Below are 25896 nucleotides of genomic sequence, written 5' to 3'. Positions count from 1 at the left end.
ATATTTATTAGGGATATATGGGCCGATATATCAGGGGCCAATAAGCACTTTTCCCGATATATCGGTATCAGCCCCGAAACTGGCCGATATTGCTGAAATTTTTGTGATATCATTCTGTCTTCTTAGGCCGCCTCCCTCGCCTTGGACAGCCTCGTCTAGAGTCGGGACTAGTCTTGCGGGAGTGCATCACAGCCATACACCCACCTACAGCAGCCCGGTGCCAGCCAGCCATCCACAAGCCCTGTACCAGCCAGCCACAGGCACTGTACCAGCCAGTCAGCCACCCACAGCTCCTGCTCCAGCCACCCACCCACCACAGGGTGCCAGCCAGCCACAGGCACTGTACTAGCCAGCCACCCATAGGCCCTGTACCAGCCAGCCACGCACCTACTACAGGGTGCCAGCCAGCCATCCATCCACCACAGGGTGCCAGTCAGACAGCCATCCACCACAGGATGCCAGCCACCCACCACAGGGTGCCAGCAAGCCAGCCACCCACCAAGCCAGCCGTTAAGCATTAAACAACAATTAACATATTCAGTACCAGATTTGTGTCAAAAATTGTCTTTATTTTTCAAAACTTTCAAATGTACAAAATATTGGCCGATATCGATACGTTGTGACCAAAATATCGGTATCGGCCCTGAAAAAAACATATCCCTAATATATATATATATTTTTTTTAGCAAAGACTTTGGAGAATAAAATGGCGGTTGCAATATTTTAAGTCAGGCGGTATTTGCGCAGCAGTCTTTCAAACGCCATTTTTTTGGGAAAAAAATAAATTTCATTGCATTTAAAAAGAAAACTAAACAGTAAACAGTAAAGTTAACCCAATTTTTTTGTATATTTTTTTTTTTTATGTGAAAGATGATGTCACACCGAGTAAATAGATACCTAACATGTTACGGTTTAAAATTCCACACCCGCGGAATGGCGACACACTACTGACAATAAAAATCTCCATAGGCGACGCTTAAAGATTTTTTAACGATCACCAGTTTAAAATTACAGAGTGGCTCTTTTTTTTTTTTTTAATTATTGCTCTCGCTCTGACGATCGCGGCAATACCTCACGAGTGGTTTGAATAGCGCTTTCATTTGCGGGCACGACTTCTGTATAAGTTTTCTTTTGCGCACGAGCTCACGGCGACGGGAGCGTATTTTTAACCACTTTAAGACCGGTAGATTTTACCCCCTTCCTGACCAGGCCGTATTTTGCGATTCGGTAATGCGTTACTTTAAACTGAAAATTGCACGGTCGTGTGGCGCTGTACCCAAATTAAATTTATGTCCTTTTTTTCCCCCCACAAATAGAGCTTTATTTTGGTGGTATTTGATCACCTGAGCGATTTTTTATTTTTGAAAAAAGGAGCGACAATTTTGAAAAAAAAAAAAAAAAGAAACAATGTTTTTCACATTCTGGTGTATAACATTCCCAAAAAAAAATTTAAAATCAAAATTTTTTAACATTTTAAGGGAATTTGTTATCTGCTACATATTTTTGATTAAAAAAAAAAAAAAATCGTTATAAGCGTATTTTGATTGTTTTGTGCAAAAGTTACTAACTACGGGAAAGATTTGTCATTTTTTTTTTTTACTAGTAATGGCGGCGATCTGCGATTTTTAGCGGGACTGCGACATTGCGGCGGACGGGACCAGTGACATTACTACAGTGCTAAATATATGCACTGTCACTGTAATAATGACACTGGCAGGGAAGGGGTTAACACTGTTGGTGATCAATGGGTTAAATTTGTGCCTCCTGCTTACTGACGTGTGTGGGGGGAGGGGGTTGTGTGACAGAGACACAGATTGCAGGTTGAGCTATGCTGAATCCTGTGATCTTTCCCTGCCTGTCACAGAGAAGATCCGCCTGCTTTGTTTACACAAGCGGGCGGATTTTCTCACTCTTTACCTGACGATCGGGGAAGAGAGACGGTGATCGCTGCCTCTCCTCCTCCGGTCTGACTCCGGAGGCGTGGCTTATGGAATGACCATAGAGACCTGTGTTCCTATATAGAAGGATCACAGGCGCTCTGTGATCATTCCAGGGAGAAGAACGGTCAGCTGTGTTTACAACAGCTGACCGTCCTTTTCTCTCAGCGGGGAGCGATCGCGGGTGTCAGGCGGCAATCGGAGCCGCTTGCACCGAACAGTTACATCAGGAGTGAGGAGTGATATTGGTCTGTAAGAATTTGGTTGAGTAGCAGGCTTAAGGAGAAGTTTAATACAGGCCCTAGACATAGATATAGGCCAGTGTTTTTCAAACTGTGTGCCGCGGCACCCTAGTGTGCCGCACAAAAATTGCAGGTTTGTCGTGGTAATACAGTGGTGTCGGGAAGGGGGGGGCCCCGATTCCTGGGCGGCAGGCCGATCCTTCGCTGGCCTGTACTGCAGTCCGGCGCACTAGCCGCCTGGAATCTAGCAACGTCGCAAGGAGAGAGCGAGGCGAGGCCCTCAGCATTCAAATAAAGTTCTTCCCCACAAAAATTGTTAAATCTTTTCAGGTGTGCCGCAAAAATCTTTTTGGTGCGCCACAGGAAACATGGATATAGGCAGTTGCTGACCGTCCCTCATTAAATATGTTTAGCGGTTGTATACTTGATCTCGGAAGCAGGCAGCAGCCATCGAGGTTGTGGGCATCTGAAGCCCACTCCCGTATATTTCCTGGATTAGGTGCAGCTGGCTACCCAGCATGCACCTCCCGATATAGTGCCTGCGCAGTGATGGCGCTTCGCAGCACAGTCTGTGGATTACAGGTTGCCATAGCAATTCTTCCAAAATGTTGCCTAACTCCTCCCCATCGCGTCACTTCGTGTCTCGAAAAACTACGAGATTTCACAGAATTTAGAAGATTCCTGGGATAGAGGAAACCGATGGAAATCGCCCAATCATGAGTCGCCTTGGCGGCCGGGACCGGAAGTGCCGCCTCAATATATTTAAAAAAAAAAAGAATATCTATTTAGGAGATTTGGGCATGGAGATCAGAGGAACTTGTGAAAATGGGTGGAACTCCGCTTTAAGGAAGCTCACCCGCATGAATTATCTGATGTCGCACAAGGTTTACTTTAGCAATGAAAGATTTCCCGCACTCCGAACATGAATAAGGGCGCTCACCCGTGTGAATTCTCTGATGTCGCACAAGGCCTGCTTTAGCACTGAAAGATTTCCCGCACTCTGAACATAAAAAAGAAAGACGCTCCCCTGTGTGAATTCTAAGATGTTTAACAAGGTTTCCTTTAAGAGTGAAAGATTTCCCGCACTCTGGACATAAATGGGGACGCTCACCTGTGTGAAATTTCTGATGTTTAACAAGATGATCTTTTTTTTGGAAAGATTTCCCGCACTTTGAATATGAACAGGAAAACTCGTCGGTGTGGAGTTTCTGGTGTATTGTAAGAACATTCTTTTGAGTGAAAGATTTCCCGCACTCTGAACATGAATAAGGAAGCTTGCCTGTATGAATTCTTTGATGTTTAACAAGGTCTCCTTTGTTAGTGAAAGATTTCCCACACTCCGAACATGAAAAAGGGCGCACACCCGTGTGAACTCTCTGGTGTTGCACAAGGTTTCCTTTCTGAATGAAAGATTTCCCGCACTCTGTACATGAGAAAGGGCGCTCACCATTGTGAATTCTCTGGTGCCGAATAAGTTTTCCTTTGTTGGTGAAAGATTTCCCACACTCTGAACATGAATAAGGGCGCTCACCAGTGTGAACTCCCTGGTGTTGCACAAGGTTTCCTTTCACAATGAAAGATTTCCCGCACTCTGAACATGAATAAGGGCGCTCACCCGTGTGAATTCTCTGGTGCTGAATAAGGTTATCTTTTGTGATGAAAGATTTCCCGCACTCTGAACATGAATAGGGACGCTCACCTGTGTGAGTTTTCTGGTGATTCAAAAGGTTTCCTTTCAGAGTGAAAGATTTCCCGCACTCTGAGCATGAATAGGGGCGCTCACCCGTGTGAGTTTTCTGGTGCATCAAAAGGATTTTTTTCAGAGTGAAAGATTTCCCGCACTCTGAGCATGAATAGGGGCGCTCACCCGTGTGAGTTTTCTGGTGCATCAAAAGGATTTTTTTCAGAGTGAAAGATTTCCCGCACTCTGAACATAAATAGGGATGCTCACCTGTGTGAATTCTCCGGTGTTCAACAAGGGCTCTTTCATTATTTAAACATTTCCCGCACTCCAAACATGAATAAGAGTGCTCACCCTTGTGAACTCTCTTGTGTGAATCAAGGCAATTTTTATGAGTGAAACTTTTCCCGCACTCTGTGCATATAAATGGTCCCTCGCCTGTCTGAACTCTCTGGTGCGTTAGAAGTAAGCTCTTCTTGGTGAAACATTTCCCGCACTCTGAACATTTATGAAGTTTCTCAGCCTTGTGGAGTTTCTGATGTGTAAGAAATTCGCTTTCATTAGTAAAAGTTTTCCCGCATTTCGAACATGTAAGAGTTACACTGGTATGAGATCTGAGATGGATACGAAGTTCAGATTTGGTCTTGAAAGATTTTCCGCACCCTAGACATAATAATAAATTGTTATTGTGAGTAACTTCATGGGGTGAGGAAGATTCCTTGGGATTAGAAGGATCTGTTGATCTATCTGCAGTGTGAGATCCTAAATGGATATTTGCAATCATAGTATGTGATTGGTGAGAAGATTCCCCCTGATCAGAGGGATCCATTGATGTCTCCGGATAGGAAGGTCTGTGATGGATATTTTGTGTATTTGGATTTCCTCCTGGAGGATCCTGTGTGATGACATTATCTTCTGACTTACAATCAGCAGATAATAGAAGATGTCTCTCCAAGGATTTCCCGACCTCACATCCATCTGTTGGAAAGAAATGTAAAAAAATGTCAGTTGGTCACAAATAACTGGAATTTTAGCCCCTCCTCCCCTCCCTTTCTGAAATCAATCAGAAAAGTGTTCATACCGAGTCCATATATGATCTGCAAAATCCTGAATAATAAATAATTGACTAAGGCTTTATTAGCTAAAATGCGTTAGTGGTTTGCTACTAAAATAAATAATATTAAAGGATATAAAACACCCAAAACAACGACACACTACGTAAAATGTGTTTTTTTTATTAGTGACGACTATGGGGAGTAATGGAGATGTCACATCATATGCTAGGAACATGACGTTATATTGAGGAATGGAGATGGACCTTTCATATGGTGTACAGTATCTCCTCCTCATTTGTTGGGAACATGACGTTATATTGAGGAATGGAGATGGACCTTTCATATGGTGTACAGTATCTCCTCCTCATTTGTTGGGAACATGACGTTATATTGAGGAATGGAGATGGACCAGTATTTATGACAACTCTGTAAAAACTATTCTTGATATTAACCACTTTACGACCGCCCACATTGACACAACTGCCGCAATGTGGCACGATCCCGTCCAGCGACGTAGACCTACGTCGCTGGACTCCTCCCCCGCTAGGGGGCGCTCGCGCGCCGCCGGAGGCGCGCTCCCGCTGTTTTCAGTCATAGCGGGAGTCGGGCCAGGGGAGGTGCGGCGGCGATCGCCGCTGCTCTTTCCCGATCGTCGGGGAATCGAGTTTGGAGATCCGCCCGCTTGTGTAAACAGAGCGGGCGGATCTCCTAAGTGACAGGCAGGGTCAGATTGCAGGATTCATCATAGCTGAACCTGCGATCTGTCCCTGTGTCACTCAGTCCCCTCCCCCCACACGTCAGTAAGCACCAGGCATACATTAACCCCTCCCTCTCCAATAAAATTAACCCCTTCCCTGCCAGTGTCATTTTTACAGTAACAGTGCATATATATAGCACTGATTACTGCAGTAATGTCACTGGTAACCCCAAAAGTGTCAAAAATGTCGGTCAAGGGTCTGATCTGTCCGCCGCAATGTCGCAGTCCCGCAAAAAAAAAAAAAAAATAAAAAAAATCGCAGATCGCCGCCATTACTCGTTAAAAAAAAAACAACAGAAATCTTTCCCTTAGTTAGTAAATGCAATAACTTTTGCGCAAACCAATCAAAATACGCTTATTGTGATTTTGTTTTACCAAACATAGGTAGCAGAAAACAAATTGGCCAAAAATTAAAAAAAAATTTTGATTTGTACATTTTTTTTTTTGGGGGGGGGGGGGGATTTCATATAAAAAAATTAAAAAATATTGTTATTTTTTCAAAATTGTCGCTCTTTCTTTGTTTATAGCGCAAAAAGTAAAAATTGCACAGGTGATCAAATACTACCAGAAGTAAGCTCTGTGGGAAAAAAAGGACGGAAATTTCGTTAGCGCCGAATCGCAAAAAGTGGCCTGGACGTAAGACAGCAAATTCCTCCGGTGGTAAAGTGGTTAAAATTGTAAAGTTCTGCACTGCATGAAAACTGAATAAATAGAAAAGGTGGTAGGGAGACTGCAATCACTTATACCAGAACACAAGGTAATGAATCTGATGGAAATTATGCAATCATGTGAAGCGTATAGTACAAGAAGCATTACATGAGCAGATCAATACTCCAGATGTGCCAACTCCAGTGTACCACCAATAAGGTCATGCACACTTACAGGTACTAAAAGTGTCCTAAGGATGGAGATGGCCAGCTTGGCATGGATCAGAACCCAGCACATGGCAAAGGTGGGAACCACCACACTTAGTTTGCAAAGCCTTGCACACCACGGTTCCAGGCACGGCCCCTGTGTTGCATTGGGCCCTAACATAGGGGCCCAGCCACGTGCCAAGCTACCCTTACCTACAAAACCTCTGTCATTGGCCACCGCCATTCTCTCCGTCCCAAAATGGCTCCTGCTTCTATTTACTCTTCAATCCATGACATCAAGACTTAAATTGTAAATTCTGTTCCCCAGTTCTCCCCAGTACACTGTAAAGCCCCTTCTCTTCCAAAGTAACACAGTTACTCTTAGCCAATAAGTTCTTTAGTGAATAAAGTTAAATTTACAGTTCTATCCAGGTTCCATAGAAGTACATATGAGCGATATACAGAATCGCAATTGCATTTCCACATTCTCTCTCCAATAACAATGTACTGGGTTTGTCAGAGCTGTGCGGCGTTGTTCATAACTTTTTATAGCTTAGTTGCATCCCAGTAAACAGCATCAAAAGTCCATTCCTTGGAACCGATCCCAGGGTCCCGCTAAGGGGAATCTCCACCACACAGTTCAGTTCACCTCTTTACAGCGTCCTCACTGATCACCTCCCACACACGGGAGACCCTGAGGTCCGGTCCGGTTAAGAAGCAGGAAGTGACACATGCGGGGGAAGGTGCATCACAGCACCAAGTGTTAACTCTTCCAACACCACACATTAACCCTTTAGTAGGCAAACACATATTTAGTCTTTTAGAACCTGCCTACAGGACGATGTGAAGATCTAATAATTATCTAACATTTGTTCTTAAACTACAATCCTTATACTCAGAAGTAAAATGAGACTTTGACTTATTTCTTCCATTGTCTCTGTTACTTACTTGTGTGGATAGGTGGAGAAATGTCCTCCTGTTCACTTTTCATAATCATCCCAACCTCCTCCGTGGATGGCTGATCACCCCCCACATACATCTCTACCTCTTCTTCTTTAACCTCAGCTTTTATATTAATCTGTTCTTCACCCTACACCAAAATTAATGGAAGACATCTATTAAAGTCAACTCAAGGCAGATATAGAAGACACGTCATTCAGTATGCACCCTCGGTTGGAAGAACACAAGGAGGAAGAGGACCTGTGATGACACTTAAGACCCACAGAGAAAGGAATTTATATTAAAAAAATAAAAATGAGGGATGAAAATGTAGGGTGCTCAAAAGGAGCTAGAAACGGGCTTTGGGATGTGGATAACGAAGGCTGCACTTCAGATGTCGAAGTAAAGCAACAGATTACATAGAATAACGCAATTTCATGGCTTACAATACATATTTAGGTCTAGATGCCAAGTCCTACCTACCTGATCATGGTGAGGGATGGTGTGATCCTTCTGTTTGGAATCCCAGGAACACAGAGGAGGGGGAAATCTCTCACCCTAAAACCCAAAGATGAAAGAAAAATAAACAGAGCAAGAGATTTCATAGAAAAATATCATCTCATAGTTTAGAATACTTTTGAGTTATAATTGCTCAGTCCCATCTACCTGATAATGGTGAGGGATGGTGTGATCTTCCTGTGTGGAATCCCGGGAATACAGAGGACCTCCCTCCTCCATAGACTGCTGACACCCAACCTTCTCTTCATTTTCCACTTCAACCTCAACTTTGATGTCTTTCAGTTCTTCACCCTAAACCCCAAAGATGAAAGAACAGATTTGTAAAAGAAAAAAAGGAGATGATGTAGAAGAATTATCCCAAAAGCGTAGAGTTGTACAATGTATTTGAGTTCTAGTTGCTTAGATTCACCTACCTGATGATGGTGAGGGATGGTGTGATCTTCCTGTGTGGAATCCTGGGAATACAGAGGACGGGGACATCTCTCTGGTGGGTTCCCATTACTGGATCCATCTGTAGGAAACACACACACTGACTGAATACATTGTTTCTATGTGTTTATCAGATGATGGGGGATCTAGGTGGATCCTCCGTACTGCTCTCTCCTTTACAATAAAGTCTCCTCTTACCCGGTGATGTGAGGGGCGGCTGATTCTCCATCATGACGTCCTTGTAGAGATCCTTGTGTCCTTCTAAATACTCCCACTCCTCCATGGAGAAATAGACAGGGACATCCTGACACCTTATAGGAACCTGACACACACAATGATACAGTCACCATCCAGACACATCCCTTGTCTGTTACTGGATAATGTCCCAGAATTCCCGGCACCGCTCACCTCTCCTGTCAGCAGATCAATGATCTTCTTGGTGACTTCTAAAATCTTCTTGGGTTTCAGGAAAAGGGATGCAGGCACTGTGATGGTTATATCTTCACCAGGTTTCACCGGAGGAAAACTCTGCATTGAAAAAACACTATTGTCATGTGATCCTCCCAGAATCCCCCAATCAGCAGGTAGACGATCTTCAGGGTGAGGTTTAAAGTAGAATCCCAGCTAAAGCCTAACCTGTGTAAAATAAGATCTATATATATAGTTACCTATTTTCAGCCAGCTTTGGGGTCAGCAGCAAAGGTATAGAGAGAGCGGGAGCCATGACATCACCTGTAGGCTCCCATGGTGCAGCCATTATCCGCAGTTCCTCCTCTCCCCTGCAGCTTCTGCTGGCTGACATATGGAAGCAGAATTACGAGACCAGACCAAAGTGGGCTGAAAGTAGGTAACTATACACATTTGTTTTACCCAGGAAAAATAAACTAGGTCTTTTTTTTTTTATGGGGCATTTTTAAGACTATTTAGGCTTAACTAGAATTCTACTTTAATATCCTATCGGTCACATGACTCAGGTCCTCCTCTATCCCCATTGATGTAATCATGTGATTTAAAAACCAAAAAAAGCTATAATATCCAAAATGTAAATATACAACAAATAAAGATCATTATCAGTTCGGTTTTCAATCGTCTTTAAATATTTTATGTTATTTTTCACGCTATTAATAAGTTAGTGAGAAGTACTATTTATGGTGACATCATACTTCCATATAGTGGAATATATGGCTCTATACAATATATAGGTAATATTCCTGTATTTATAATATATAATACACACGATATATGTGTGTATCAGCATCTGTTGGAGATAAAAATCATCACAGAGTAAAAAGGACGGACATGACGGGGGGGGGGGGGGGGGTTACTGGGTGTAAATATAAAATAATATCTTTTTTTTTTTACTTTAAAAATTAGTACACGATAACCAAATCCGCTTACAGATAAAATAATATCTTATTACCTCCTCTGCAGCAACTTCCAGCAATGTCTCCTCTCTACTTCCTCCTGACTCACCTCTGACCCGGAACTTCCTTTAAAGACCCTTATATAACTTCCTGGTCATATGTTACCTCACTTCCTGTCTGCATATCACTTCCTGGTCATACGTTACCTCACTTCCTGTCTGTATATTACCTCTTAGTTGGGAACTATCTGTAAGCGGATTTGGTTACCGTGTACTAATGTTTATTAGGGATGGGACATTGTAACCAATTGATCGTAAGTATAATGTAGATTTAGATATCACATTTCTTTAGTTATACGCTACCTCACTTCAGTGGCGGCTGGTGCTCAAATTTTTTTTTGGGGGGGGGGGGGCGCAAACAGAAAAATGTAATAGGCATTGCTTTGTGGCAAAAAACGCTGTAAAAAATTGCGTGAATTTGAGGTCACAAAAGTGTGAAAGGGGCCTTCAGTAATCAAGGTATAGTGTGCCCCCTTTCAATACAGAGTGACCATCGTGCCCCCTTCAATGCAGAGTGACCAGCGTGCCCCCTTTCAATGAAGAGTGACCATCGTGCCCCCTTCAATGCAGAGTGACCAGCGTGCCCCCTTTCAATGAAGAGTGACCAGCGTGCCCCCTTCAATGCAGAGTGACCAGCGTGCCCCCTTTCAATGCAGAGTGACCAGTGTGCCCCCTTTCAATGCAGAATGACCAGCGTGCCCCCTTTCAATGCAGAATGACCAGCGTGCCCCCTTTCAATGCAGAATGACCAGTGTGCCCCCTTTCAATGGAGAATGACCAGCGTGCCGTGCCCCCTTTCAATGCATAGTGACCAGCGTGCCCCCTTTCAATGCAGAGAGACCAGCGTGCCCCCTTTCAATGCAGAGTGACCCGTGTGCCCCCTTTCAATGCAGAGTGACCAGCGTGCCCCCTTTCAATGCAGAGTGACCAGCGTGCCCCCTTTCATGCAGAGTGACCAGCGTGCCCTCTTTCAATGCAGAGTGACCAGTGTGCCCCCTTTCAATGCAGAGTGACCAGCGTGCTGTGCCCCCTTTCAATGCAGAGTGACCAGCGTCCCATGCCCCCTTTCAATGCAGAGAGACCAGCGTGCCCCCTTTCAATGCGGAGTGACCAGCGTGCCCCCTTTCAATGCAGAGTGACCAGCGTGCCCTATTTCAATGCAGAGTGACCAGCGTGCCCCATTTCAATGCAGAGTGACCAACGTGCCATGCCCTATTTCAATGCAGAGTGACCAGCATGCCCCCTTTCAATGCAGAGAGACCAGCGTGCCCCCTTTCAATGCAGAGTGATCAGCGTGCTGTGCCCCCTTTCAATGCAGAGTGACCAGCGTCCCGTGCCCCCTTTCAATGCAGAGAGACCAGCGTGCCCCCTTTCAATGCAGAGTGACCAGCGTGCCCCATTTCAATGCAGAGTGACCAGCGTGCCATGCCCCATTTCAATGCAGAGTTACCAGCGTGCCCCCTTTCAATGCAGAGAGACCAGCGTGCCACCTTTCAATGCAGAGTGATCAGCATGCCCCCTTGCAATGCAGAGTGACCAGCGTGCCCCTTTCAATGCAGAGAGACCAGCGTGCCATGCCCCCTTTCAATGCAGAGTGACCAGCGTGCCCCCTTTCAATGCAGAGTGACCAGCGTGCCCCCTTTCAATGCAGAGTAACCAGGGTGCCCCCTTTCAATGCAGAGTGAGCAGCGTGCCCCCTTTCAATGCAGAGTGACCAGCGGGCCATGCCCTCTTTCAATGCAGAGTGTCCAGCATGCCCCCTTTCAATGCAGAGTGACCAGCATGTCCCCTTTCAATGCAGAGTGACCAGCGTGCCCCCTTTAAAGCAGAGTGACCAGCGTGCCCCCTTTAATGCAGAGTGACCAGCGTGCCCCCTTTCAATGCAGAGTGACCAGCGTGCCCCCTTTCAATGCAGAGTGACCAGTGTGCCCCCATTCAATGCAGAGTGTCCAGCGTGTGGTGCCCCCTTCAAAGCAGAGAGATCATCGTGCCCCCTTTCAATGCAGAGTGAGCACCGTGCTGTGCCCCCTTTCAATGCAGAGAGACCAGTACACTTACCTGCGGCGGCTTCTCGTCAGTCCTCCGCGTCTCCTCGGCCTATGGCATGGGTTCGCCTTTCGGCCAATCAGGAAGAGGGTCTCGAACCTGCTTCCTGATTTTCCAGGAGGAGGATCCGTGTGACAATAGCGAATTTTCGTTCGCTATTTTCACACAAATGGGTGGGCTAGGGCGCACTGCTCTGTGTGCCGGGTCCGCCCTTTTCTGAAGCCTATTAGAGCCTCTGGCTCTAATCAGGTGATTCAGAAAAAAAAAATAAACCCCATTGAACTCCATGCGTCCAGCGCCCCGCATGTAGATTAGGGGGCCGGACGCATGGATAGGGGGGCGGCTCCTCCTGCACCCCCAACACACCAGCCGTCACTGCCTTACTTCCTGTCTATCACTTCCTGGTCATATGTTACCTCACTTCCTGGTGATAGGTTACCCCATTTCCTATCTGTATATCACTTCCTGGTCATATGTTACTTCACTTCTTGTCTGTATATCACTTCCTGGTCATATGTTACCTCACTTACTGTCTGTATATCACGTCCTGTTCATATGCCACTGTTCCGTGAGAATTACCTACCCGCGAGAAAAACCTACCCCTCGTCACTTCCGGTGCACAGCACTGTATGTAATGCAGCAGTTACATTAAAACAGCTGTTCTGCAATACGAGTAATCTCCGCTCCTGTCACTGTCACTTCCCTGCTCTCGGCAAGTAAATATTAAAGCGGCGGCGGGTGTATGAAAACATAAATCACGGAGCCGAGAGCCGCTTATATATTTACTAGCCCTGATCAGGGAAGTGACAGGGACAGGAGCGGAGATGACTCGTATTGCAGCCCAGCTGTTTTATGTAACCGCCACGTGGGTAGATTTCTTTAACGGTACACAGTGAACTTTTCATACTAGTGCGCATGCGCATTACTCAGCTCCTCAGCTGTTCTATTAGGTATCCGGGGCTCTGAGCATGCGCACTGCTGCGCTGCTCAGCTGTTCCTGGCCGGAAGTGACGAGGGTAGGTTTTTCTCACGGGGTAGGTAATTCTCACGTTACACCACTTCACCTCCTGTCTTTAAGTCACTTCCTGTCTGTATGTCACTTCCTGTCTCAATGTCACTTCCTGTCTGTATGTCACTTCCTGTCCCTATGTCACTTCCTGTCTCAATGTCACTTCCTGTCTGCAGTGATATTCCTTCCTCCCCAGCTGTGGCACCACTTCCTGTGTCTGTACAATCACACTCCTCCTTTCTCAGTGTCCTACTCGGTATAATTGGATAAACTTCTAAGTAATGTCATCAAAGGGGATTCCCATCTATTTTTAGTATATGATTATTATAAGATAACACTGAACTTTTTAAAAAATAAGAATTAGAGATGAGCTCCGGCGTGTTCGAGTTCACACGTGCCCGATCCCGCCAGGAAGTCGACACTGCATTCCGCTAATCACAGACAGTGAGACATTTCCCTATCTGTGCAGCTGCAGATCGGGAATTGTCTCACTTCCTGTGATTAGAGGAGTGCAGTATCGGCTTCCTGGCGGGATCGGGGCACGTGCGAACTCGAACACGCCGGAGCTCATCCCTGATAAGAATCATCACATCCTGTAACCATCTTAAAAAATTGCTGGTAAACGCACAGAAAAATTAAGTTTTGTTGTGTTTTTCCTTTAGGCCTCTTTCACACTTGTGCAACTTGGCACTGCACATGATTATGTACTCCATGATTTTCAATGAGTCCTGTTCATATCTGTGCATCTTTAACCACTTTACGTCTGCTCGCGGTAATACTACTGCGGCAGAGTGGTTCGTTATCGTCTGACGACGTAGTATTAACGTCGTCAGACACTCCCCCTTCTGGGCGGCGCTTGCGCGCCGCCGGAGGCTCGCTCCCGCTGTTTTCATTCACAGCGGGAGTCGGGCCAGGGGAGGAGCAGCGGCGATCGCCGCTGCTCTGCCCCGATCGCCGGGGATCTAGTGTGGAGATCCGCCCGCCTGTGTAAACACAAGCGGACGGATCTCCATAGTGACAGGGAGTGACAGATCGGAGTGTTCAGCATAGCTGGACATCCTATCTGTCCCTGTCTCACATAGTCACCTCCCCCCCTACACGTCAGTAAGCACCAGGCATACATTAACCCCTCCCTCTCCAATAAAATTAACCCCTTCCCTGCCAGTGTCATTTTTACAGTAACAGTGCATATATATAGCACTGATTACTGCAGTAATGTCACTGGTACCCCCAAAAGTGTCAAAAATGTCAGTCAAGGGTCCGATCGGTCCGCCGCAATGTTGCAGTCCCACAAAAAAAAAAAAATCGCAGATCGCCGCCATTACGCGTTAAAAAAAAAAACAAACACCAAAAATGACAGAAATCTTTCCCTTTGTTAGTAAACGCAATAACTTTTGCGCAAACCAATCAAAATACGCTTATTGCGATTTTTTTTACCAAACATAGGTAGCAGAAAACAAATTGGCCAAAATTTTTTAAAAAAATTGGTTTTTACATCTTTTTTGGGGGGAATTTCATATAAAAAAATGTTAAAAATATTGTTATTTTTTCAAAATAAACGCTCTTTTTTTGTTTATAGCGCAAAAAGTAAAAATCGCACAGGTGATCAAATACCACCAAAAGAAAGCTCTGTTTGTGGGAAAAAAAGGACGTAAATTTCGTTTGGGTACGCACAGCGCCGAATCGCAAAATGTGGCCTGGACGGAAGACAGCAAAATCCTCCGGTGGTAAAGTGGTTAAGTCGCAGTGACTCCAAAGTAGTCCCTGACTACACAGGCATTGCTTCAAGTCCAGTCAAAGTCGCAGTAAACAAAAAGAATTGCACGACTTTTAGGGGCCTTTTTTAAATATTTGCATTGTATATTGATGTGTCTAAAATAATGAAGGAGAATTCTGTGAGTAGAAGGAATATGGCGTACATGTGTGGTGTATACACAAGTAGGCTCACACTCTATTATACCACACCGGGTATTCACTGTAACTTACACAGCCCAACTTTTGGTCGCAGGAGCACCACAGATCCTCTTCTCCCATTTACTAAAGGGGAAATCTCCCGCCCATAAAAGTGGACTTTAAAGGACGTAGAGTTATCAAAATACAGATGAGCACACCATAAAACATAAAACAATACATTTTATTTGATACAAATTGATTAAAAGTATACATCATAAAAACCACCACATCATAGCAAGATAACCCCCCCCCCCCAGCATTTCCAAGGGCTTGCTATAACCATCTAGTCAATGGTTGTGTAGAAATAAGGTTGGTAGGTCTGGTAGGGCTAACGCATTTCGAAGAACAGATTTGTACGTATAATGCTTCCTCAGAGACCCTTCACATTAGCCATATTATTATCCACTTCTGGACTGAGCCTATTTCTGACATGTTATTACCAGATTTAACCACTTAAGCCCCGCAAGATTTTACCCCCTTCCTGACCAGGGCCTTTTTTGCGATTCGGCTCTGCGTGACTTTAACGGACAATTGCGCGGTCGTGCAACGCTCTACCTAAACAAATTTGACGTCCTTTTTTCCTACAAACAGAGCTTTCTTTTGGTGGTATTTGATCACCTGTGCGATTTTTACTTTTTGCGCTATAAACAAAAAAAGAGCGACAATTTTGCAAAAATAACAATATTTTTCACATTTTTTTATATGAAATCCCCCCCCAAAAAATGTAAAAATCTAAATTTTTTAACATTTTTGGCCAATTTGTTTTCTGCTACATATGTTTGGTTAAAAAAAAAAAAAAATCACAAAAAGCGTATTTTGATTGGTTTGCGCAAAAGTTATCGCGTTTACTAACAAAGGGAAAGATTCCTGTCATTTTTGGTGTTTTTTTTTTAACGCGTAATGGCGGCGATCTGTGATTTTTTTTGCGGTACTGCGACATTGCGGCGGACAGATCGGACCCTTGACTGACATTTTTGACACTGTTGGGGTTACCAGTGACATTACTGCAGTAATCAGTGCTATACATATGCACTGTTACTGTAAAATTACACTGGCAGGGAAGGGGTTAACTTTATTGGGGAAGGAGGGGTTAAGTGTGTCCTAGGGGCGTGCTTCTTACTGTGATTGGACATGGCTACTGGTGTAGGAACAGTGATCAACGGTCCTACATAGTAGAACCGTATGATCACCATTCCTACACAGGGGAGAATGACAGGCGGCTTGTTTACATCAGCCGCCTGCCTTTCTCCCCTCACGGCGGACGATCGCGAGTGACCGACGGACATCGGGTCCGCCAGTCACACGCACGTACTTTCCATGGAACGAGCCGGGGCGGGCGCTCGCCCACTATTGGCTCACAAGCTAGTGACGTATATATATACGTCACTTTGCCTGGCCGGGGCTGACCGCCGCAGTATATGTACTTGCGGCGGTCGGCGACCGGTTAAAATCTGTATTTTTAGCTAGAAAATTACTTAGAACCCCCAAACATTATATATATATATATTAGAGATATATTATATTATATCTATATATATATATATATATTAGAGATATATTGGCCGATATATCAGGGGCCGATATGCAATTTTCCCGATATATCGGTATTGGCCCCGGAACAGGCTGATATTGCCGAAATTTTTGTGACATCATTCTGCCCGCTTAGGCCGCCTCCCTCGCCTTGGACACCCTCGTCTGGAGACAGAACTAGTCTTGTGGGAGTGTATCACAGCCATACACCTACCCACAGCAGCCCGGTGCCAGCCAGCCACCCACATCCACAGGCCCTGTACCAGCCAGCCACAGGCACTTTACCAGCCAGCCACCCATAGGCCCTGTACCAGCCACCCACCTACCACAGGGTGCCAGCCAGTCAGCCACCCACCACAGGGTGCCAGACAGCCAGTCGTTCAGCAATAAACAACAATTAACATATTCAGTACCAGATCTGTGTCAAAAATGGTCTTTATTTTTCAAACTTTCAAATGTACAAAATATCGGCCGATATCGATACGTTGATTTAGCAAAAATCTTTGGAGAATAAAATGGAGGTTGTTGCAATATTTTAAGTCCAGCAGTCTTTCAAACGTCATTTTTTTGGGAAATTTTTTTTTTTTTAACAGTTACCAGTTTACAGTTACAATTCGTCAACCGCCATCATTTCCCACTGCACTTAATGACTACGCTGGGGTCAGATGGATGTTTGTAAGTCGTTTTTCTCATTTTAATCAAGTAATTTATTAACCACTTTAGCCCCGGAGGATTTTCCTGCTTAATGACCAGGCCACTTTTTTTTTTTTATTGGAATATTAATTTAACAATTTCAACAATAACATTTACAATTATTTGTTACTTCTGACTCATTGCTTGGTACATGTAACAACAGTTAGGAAAATGAAGAAAATTATGAAAATTACAGTAGTACAAGGTAACAGTTAAATGAGAAAATAGGCCAATTTGTTTTCTGCTACATATTTTTGGTAAAAAAAAAAAAAAAATCGCAATAAGCGTATTTTGATTGGTTTGCGCAAAAGTTACTAACTACGGGAAAGATTTGTCATTTTTATTGTTTTTTTTTTTTTTTTTTTTACTAGTAATGGCGGCTCCATGTATTGTCATGGTCATGGCTGCCACCCACCACATGGTTTTTGCGGGACTGCGACATTACGGCTGACAGATCGGACTCTGACATTTTTGACGGGACCTTTACTACAGTGCTAAATATATGCACTGTCACTGTAATAATGACACTGGCAGGGAAGGGGTTAACACTGTTGGTGATCAAGGGGTTAAATGTGTGCCTCATGCTTACTGACGTGTGTGGGGGGAGGGGATTGTGTGACAGAGACACAGATTGCAGGTTCAGCTATGCTGAATCCTGTGATCTGTCCCTGTCTGTCACAGAGAAGATCCGCCTGCTTTGTTTACACAAGCGGGTGGATTTTCTCACTCTTTTCCTGACGATCGGGGGAAGAGAGAGACGGTGATCGCCGCCTCTCCTCCTGCGGTCTGACTCCGGAGGCGTGGCTTATGGAATGACCATAGAGACCTGTGTTCCTATATAGAAGGATCACAGGCGCTCTGTGATCATTCCAGCGAGAAGAATGGTCAGCTGTGTTTACAAAAGCTGACCGTCCTTTTATCTCAGCGGGGAGCGATTGCGGGTGTCAGGCGGCAATCGGAGCCGCCTGCCCCGTACAGTTGCATCAGGATCGCGCAGGAGCGGCTGCCTGCCGCAAAAAAACTGCGGCGGGCGGTCGTTGAGTAGTGAATCTCAGATTGGAGGAGTGATATTGGTCTGTAAGAATTTGGTTGAGTAGCAGGCTTAAGGAGAAGTTTAATACAGGCCCTAGACATAGCTATAGGCCAGTGTTTCTCAAACTGTGTGCCATGGCACCCTAGTGTGCCGCACAAGAACTGCAGGTTTGTCGTGGTAATACAGTGGTGTCGGGAAGGGGGGCTCTCTTAGTCAGTGGCGTCGGGAGGGGGGGGGCTGACCCAGGCTATAGCCCCGAGTGGGCCCCCAAAAAGCCCCGGGTCCCGTAGTGCTCCTTTTTTACATTATTAGCCCCGAGTCCTGGGTGGCAGGCCGATCCTCCACTGGCCTGTACTGCAGTCCGGCGCACTGGTTGCTAGGATCGCCTGCCGCCTGGCATCTAGCAACTTCGCAAGGAGAGAGCGAGGCGAGGCCCTCAGCATTCAAATACAAAAGTTCTTCGCCACAAAAATTGTTAAATCTTTTCAGGTGTGCCGCAAAAATCTTTTTGGTGAGCCACAAGAAACACGGATATAGGCAGTTGCTGACCGTCCCTCATTAACTACGTTTAGCGGTTGTATACTTGATCTCGGAAGTAGGCAGCAGCCATCGAGGTTGTGGGCATCTGAAGCCCACTCCCGTATATTTCCTGGATTAGGTGCAGCTGACTATCCAGCATGCACCTCCCGATATAGCGCCTGCGCAGTGATGGCGCTGCGCCGGCACAGTCTGTGGATTACAGGTTGCCATAGCAATTCTTCCAAAATGTTGCCTAACTCCTCCCCATCACGTCACTTCCTGTCTCGAAAAACTGCGAGATTTCACGGGATTTAGAAGACTCCTGGGATAGATGACGCCGATATCCCAGGAGTCCATGGAAATCGCCCAATGACGAGTTGCCTTGGCGGCCGGGACCGGAAGTGCCGCCTCAATATATTTAAAAAAGGTATTGAGAGAAAAAAAAACAAATAATATCTATTTAGGAGATTTGGGCATGGAGATCAGAGGAACTTGTGAAAATGGGTGGAACTCCGCTTTAAGGAAGCTCACACGCATGAATTCTTTGATGTCGCACAAGGCTTGCTTTAGCAATGAAAGATTTCCCGCACTCCGAACATGAATAAGGGCGTTCACCCGTGTGAATTCTCTGATGTTGCACAAGGCCTGCTTTAGCACTGAAAGATTTCCCGCACTCTGAACATAAAAAAGAACGCTCGCCTGTGTGAATTCTAAGATGTTTAACAAGGTCTCCTTTAAGAGTGAAAGATTTCCCGCACTCTGGACATAAATGGGGATGCTCACCTGTGTGAAATTTCTGATGTTTAACAAGCTGATCCTTTTTTTGGAAAGATTTCCCGCACTCTGAACATGAACAGGGATACTCGTCTGTGTGGCTTTTCTGGTGTATTTTAAGATCATTCTTTTTAGTGAAAGATTTCCCGCACTCTGAACATGAATAAGGACGCTCGCCCGTATGAATTCTTTGATGTTTAACAAGGTCTCCTTTCCGAATGAAAGATTTCCCGCACTCTGAACATGAATAAGGGCGCTCACCAGTGTGAATTCTCTGGTGCTGAATAAGTATTCCTTTGTCGGTGAAAGATTTCCCGCACTCTGAACATGAATAGGGACACTCACCTATGTGGATTTTCTGATGTTTAGCAAGGAGTCTTTTTAGAATGAATGATTTCCCGCACTCTGAACATGAATAGGGACGCTCACTTGTGTGAGTTCTCTGGTGGTAAAGATGGCTTACTTTGTGATTAAAACATTTCCCACACTGTAAACATGAATAGGGACGCTCCCCTGTGTGAATTCTCTGATGTATAACAAGGATTCTTTTCTGAGTGAAAGATTTCCCGCACTCTGAACATGAATATGGACGCTCACCCGTGTGAGTTCTCTGATGCTGAATAAGGTTTACTGTATAAAAGAAAGATTTCCCGCACTCTGAACATGAATAGGGACGCTCACCTGTGTGAGTTCTCTGATGTATAACAAGGATTCTTTTCTGAGTGAAAGATTTCCCGCACTCTGAACATGAATATGGACGCTCACCCGTGTGAGTTCTCTGATGCTGAACAAGGTTTCTTGTATGAAAGAAAGATTTTCCACACTCTGAACATGAATATGGACGTTCACCTGTGTGAATCATCTGATGTCTAAGAAGCCCTTTTTTGTTAAGGAATAATTTTCCGCACTCTGAACATATATGAAGACGCTCACCCGTGTGAAGTCTCTGATGGTTAGCAAGGCCTCTTCTACGAGTGAAAGATTTCCCGCACTCTGAGCATAAATAAGGACGCTCTCTTGTTGGAAATTTCTGGTGTTGCACAAGGTTTCCTTTCGGAGTGACAGATTTCCCGCAATATGAGAATAGATTGTCACCTAGGTGATCCCCTTCATGAAGTGAGGAAGATTCCTTGGGATTAGAAGGATCTGTTGATCTATCTGCAGTGTGAGATCCTAAATGGATATTTGCAATCATAGTATGTGATTGGTGAGAAGATTCCCCCTGATCAGAGGGATCCATTGATGTCTCCGGACAGGAAGGTCTGTGATGGATATTTTGTGTATTTGGATTTCCTCCTGGAGGATCCTGTGTGATGACATTATTATAGCACAATAATAATAGAAGATGTCTCTCTGAGGTATTCCTGGCCTCGCCTCCACCTGTTGGAAAGAAATGTAAAAAAATGTCAGTTGGTCACAAATAACTGGAGTTTTAGCCCCTCCTCCCCGTCAGTGAAAATGCCGATCTCACAGTTGGGCTCCTGTTCTCCCTCCAAAATCAATCAGAAAAGTGTTCACACCGAGTCCATATATGATCTGCAAATTCCTTAATATTAAATAACTATGACTAAGGCTTCATTAGCCAGAATGCGTTACTAGTTTGTTACTAAAATAAATAATATTAAAGAATATAAAACACCAAAACAACGACACACTACGTAAAATGTGTTTTTTTTATTAGTGACGACTATGGGGAGTAATGGAGATGTCACATCATATGCTAGGAACATGACGTTATATTGAGGAATGGAGATGGACCTTTCATATGGTGTACAGTATCTCCACCTCATTTGTTGGGAACATGACGTTATATTGAGGAATGGAGATGGACCTTTCATATGGTGTACAGTATCTCCACCTCATTTGTTGGGAACATGACGTTATATTGAAGAATGGAGATGGACCTTTCATATGGTGTACAGTATCTCCTCCTCATTTGTTGGGAACATGACGTTATATTGAGGAATGGAGATGGACCTTTCATATGGTGTACAGTATCTCCTCCTCATTTGTTGGGAACATGACGTTATATTGAGGAATGGAGATGGACCTTTCATATGGTGTACAGTATCTCCTCCTCATTTGTTGGGAACATGACGTTATATTGAGGAATGGAGATGGACCTTTCATATGGTGTACAGTATCTCCTCCTCATTGGTTGGGAACATGACGTTATATTGAGGAATGGAGATGGACCTTTCATATGGTGTACAGCCGGGGTCCTCAATAGGCAGACTCCGGGCCGCCTCCGGACCCACACGGACTTAAATCTGGACCGCCGAAGCGGTCTGCTTCCTTCTGTCATCAGCAGGGGGGGCAGAATTGAGAGGACCGGGAGGATCGCAGTGGCTGTGTCTTACACTTACAGCGCTGCATGATTACAAAAAGCCGAGTTCTTCTGCGGCGGAGAGGATGTCCTACAAAGTCCCGCCTCCTGGGCCGGCTCTTACCTATGATAGACAGAACACTGGTGACGTCTATCATAGGAGCCGGTGTCCAGGAGGCGGGACTTTGTAGGACATCCTCTCCGCCGGGTAAGCAGAAGAACTCGGCTTTTTGTAATCATGCAGCGCTGCCAGTGTAAAACACAGCCACTCCGATCCTCTCAATTCTAACTCCCCCGCTGATGACAGAAGGAAGCAGACCGCTTCGGCGGTCCAGATTAATGGGGGCACGCACACTGGTCAATCTGCATTATTGGGGGCACGCACACTGGTCAATCTGCATTAATGGGGGCACGCACATGGTCGCTCTGCATTAATGGGGGTACGCACAATGGTCGCTCTGCATTAATGGGGGCACACACAATGGTCAATCTGCATTAATGGGGGCACGCACAATGGTTGCTCTGCATTAATGGGGGCACGCACAATGGTCAATCTGCATTAATGGGGGCACGCACAATGGTCGCTCTGCATTAATGGGGGTACGCACATGGTCGCTCTGCATTAATGGGGGCACGCACATGGTCACTCTGCATTAATGGGGGCACGCACAATGGTCAATCTGCATGAATGGGGGTACGCACATGGTCGCTCTGCATTAATGGGGGCACGCACATGGTCACTCTGCATTAATGGGGGCACGCACAATGGTCAATCTGCATTAATGGGGGCACGCACATGGTCGCTCTGCATTAATGGGGGTACGCACAATGGTCGCTCTGCATTAATGGGGGCACGCACAATGGTCAATCTGCATTAATGGGGGCACGCACAATGGTTGCTCTGCATTAATGGGGGCACGCACAATGGTCAATCTGCATTAATGGGGGCACGCACATGGTCGCTCTGCATTAATGGGGGTACGCACATGGTCGTACAACCTCCTATCTCTGAAGATAACCAATCGGTGGAAACGCGTTAGACAGGAGGCGTGCCGTCACGATGTCGCTCGGGATCTGAGCTGCAGCCGGACCCGGGCTCATTAGAATTCCTCATTGCTCCTCTACATTTATTCGCTGTGTCTAATCCGCATACTTGTAAGTGTATCTTTCTTTTAATAAAAAGTTTTTAAAAGGTAATGCACTATAGCGGTCATTCTCTTACATGCAATTGTTGGATGATACCATCTTCCTGCTGAGTACTCCCTACGGTTGCTTGGACATTTTGAGAGACAGCCATTGCGGTCCAGGAGGTTGTGGCAAAGTGCTTTTTCCATATAGATCTGGTAAGGGGCCAAGCAGGCTCATAAGCATGCACGGTGGTGAGCACGGATCGTTTTTTTGGGCTTGAGCACAGACATCTAATGTTTATATTTGTATAGAGGAGCATTTATTCTATCCGTCCGGTAAGGAGGAATTCACACTGGTGGAGGGAATCACTGTTACTTTTGATTTGTTACCACCAGTTTACATCAGTCACTGAATATTCATTTGGATTTTCAACAAGAAAACTTTGGGACTTTGATTTCATTATATGTGCCATATATGTTTGTATATTGATTTGCACATTCATTTTCATGCACAGTTAATGCATTCACATTTATTGATATAGCGCACCACCCATTTTTGACAAATACATATTTAACCTTTTAGAACCTGCCTACAGGACGATGTGAAGATCTAATAATTATCTAACATTTGTTCTTAAACTACAATCCTCATACTCAGAAGTAAAATGAGACTTTGACTTATTTCTTCCATTGTCTCTGTTACTTACTTGTGTGGATAGGTGGAGAAATGTCCTCCTGTTCACTTTTCATAATCATCCCAACCTCCTCCGTGGATGGCTGATCACCCCCCACATACATCTCTACCTCTTCTTCTTTAACCTCAGCTTTTATATCAATCTGTTCTTCACCCTACACCAAAATTAATGGAAGACATCTATTAAAGTCAACTCAAGGCAGATATAGAAGACACAAATGACACGTCATTCAGTATGCACCCTCGGTTGGAAGAACACAAGGAGGAAGAGGACCTGTGATGACACTTAAGACCCACAGAGAAAGGAATTTATATTAAAAAAATAAAAATGAGGGATGAAAATGTAGGGTGCTCAAAAGGAGCGAGAAACGGGGTTTGGGATGTGGATAACGAAGGCTGCACTTCAGATGTCAAAGTAAAGCAACAGATTATATAGAATAACGCAATTTCATGGCTTACAATACATATTTAGGTCTAGATGCCCAGTCCTACCTACCTGATCATGGTGAGGGATGGTGTGATCCTTCTGTTTGGAATCCCAGGAACACAGAGGAGGGGGAAATCGCTCACCCTAAAACCCAAAGATGAAAGAAAAATAAACAGAGCAAGAGATTTCACAGAAAAATATCATCTCATAGTTTAGAATACTTTTGAGTTATAATTGCTCAGTCCCATCTACCTGATGATGGTGGGGGGTGGTGTGATCTTCCTGTGTGGAATCCCGGGAATACAGAGGACCTCCCTCCTCCATAGACTGCTGATCCCCAACCTTCTCTTCATTTTCCACTTCAACCTCAACTTTGATGTCTTTCAGTTCTTCACTCTAAACCCCAAAGATGAAAGAACAGATTTGTAAAAGAAAAGTTGTACAATGTATTTGAGTTCTAGTTGCTTAGATTCACCTACCTGATGATGGTGAGGGATGGTGTGACCTTCCTGTGTGGAATCCCGGGAATACAGAGGACGGGGACATCTCTCTGGTGGGTTCCCATTACTGGATCCATCTGTAGGAAACACACACACTGACTGAATACATTGTTTCTATGTGTTTATCAGATGATGGGGGATCTAGGTGGAGCCTCCGTACTGCTCTCTCCTTTACAATAAAGTCTCCTCTTACCCGGTGATGTGAGGGGCGGCTGATTCTCCATCATGACGTCCTTGTAGAGATTCTTGTGTCCTTCTAAATACTCCCACTCCTCCATAGAAAAAAAGGGAAATCCTGATAGCTTATAGGAACTGACACACACAATGATACAGTCACCATCCAGACACATCCCTTGTCTGTTACTGGATAATGTCCCAGAATTCCCGACACCGCTCACCTCTCCTGTCAGCAGATCAATGATCTTCTTGGTGACTTCTAGAATCTTCTTGGGTTTCAGGAAATGGGATGCAGGCACTGTGATGGTTATATCGTCACCAGGTTTCACCGGAGGAAAACTCTGCATTGAAACAACACTATTGTCATGTGATCCTCCCAGAATCCTCCTTAACACCCCAATCAGCAGGTAGAGGATCTTCAGGGTTATGTTTAAAGTAGAATCCCAGCTAAAGCCTAACCTGTGTAGAATAAGATCTATATATATATATATATATATACAGTGGGTACGGAAAGTATTCAGACCCCCTTAAATTTTTCACTCTTTGTTATATTGCAGCCATTTGCTAAAATCATTTAAGTTCATTCTTCTTCCTCATGAATGTACACATAGCACCCCATACTGACAGAAAAACACAGAATTGTTGACATTGTTGCAGATTTATTAAAAAAGAAAAACTGAAATATCACATGGTCCTAAGTATTCAGACCCTTTGCTGTGACACTCATATATTTAACTCAGGTGCTTTCCATTTCTTCTGATCATCCTTGAGATGGTTCTACACCTTCATTTGAGTCCAGCTGTGTTTGATTATACTGATTGGACTTGATTAGGAAAGCCACACACCTGTCTATATAAGACCTTCCAAATCACAATGCATGTCAGAGCAAATGAGAATCATGAGGTCAAAGGAACTGCCTGAAGAGCTCAGAGACAGAATTGTGGCAAGGCACAGATCTGGCCAAGGTTACAAAAAGATTTCTGCTGCACTTAAGGTTCCTAAGAGCACAGTGGCCTCCATAATCCTCAAATGGAAGACGTTTAGGACGACCAGAACCCTTCCTAGAGCTGGCCGTCCGGCCAAACTGAGCTATCGGGGGAGAAGAGCCTTGGTGAGAGAGGTAAAGAAGAACCCAAAGATCACTGTGGCTGAGCTCCAGAGATGCAGTCAGGAGATGGGAGAAAGTTGTAGAAAGTCAACCATCACTGCAGCCCTCCACCAGTCGGGGCTTTATGGTAGAGTGGCCCGACGG

At 44.9% G+C, this 25896-nt stretch overlaps 2 protein-coding genes and 1 pseudogene across 3 annotated transcripts in view; all 3 read right to left on the bottom strand.

Annotated features, from left to right (window-relative positions):
• Positions 1–8145, bottom strand: part of LOC309562722 — a 169081-nt pseudogene extending 160936 nt beyond the window's left edge. Inside the window, exon 1 of the transcript XR_014226225.1 lies at positions 8132–8145. The product of XR_014226225.1 is annotated as an uncharacterized misc_RNA (transcript). The remainder of the gene's footprint in view (positions 1–8131) is intronic.
• Positions 1–25896, bottom strand: part of LOC309564417 (uncharacterized protein) — a gene marked incomplete at its 5' end in the record, with an annotated part of 61302 nt that overhangs the window by 10886 nt on the left and 24520 nt on the right. Inside the window, 12 exon segments of the mRNA XM_082269047.1 lie at positions 3070–3074; positions 3076–3239; positions 3408–4395; positions 4558–4838; positions 7475–7616; positions 7949–8023; positions 8398–8490; positions 9984–10024; positions 20327–20566; positions 23554–23695; positions 24037–24111; positions 24310–24363. Coding sequence (XP_082125173.1) covers positions 3070–3074; positions 3076–3239; positions 3408–4395; positions 4558–4838; positions 7475–7616; positions 7949–8023; positions 8398–8490; positions 9984–10024; positions 20327–20566; positions 23554–23695; positions 24037–24111; positions 24310–24363 — 2300 coding nt within the window.
• LOC309562807 (uncharacterized protein) lies at positions 18660–20347 on the bottom strand. The gene has a single exon (XM_082267115.1). It carries the CDS (start codon positions 20253–20255, stop codon positions 19137–19139), a length of 1119 nt encoding a protein of 372 aa, XP_082123241.1. The 5' UTR covers positions 20256–20347; the 3' UTR covers positions 18660–19136.

Source organism: Pelophylax lessonae (genome assembly GCF_965119305.1).
Source record: "Pelophylax lessonae genome assembly, chromosome: 9".
NCBI lineage: Eukaryota > Metazoa > Chordata > Amphibia > Anura > Ranidae > Pelophylax > Pelophylax lessonae.
Note: the sequence above shows the minus strand (reverse complement) of the source record. Positions and strands in the feature narration are given on the sequence as shown.

Excerpts from the sequence above, each read along its gene's own strand:
- LOC309562807 (XM_082267115.1), bottom strand. The coding sequence starts at position 20,255 with ATGATTCACACAGGTGAACGTCCATATTCATGTTCAGAGTGTGGAAAA.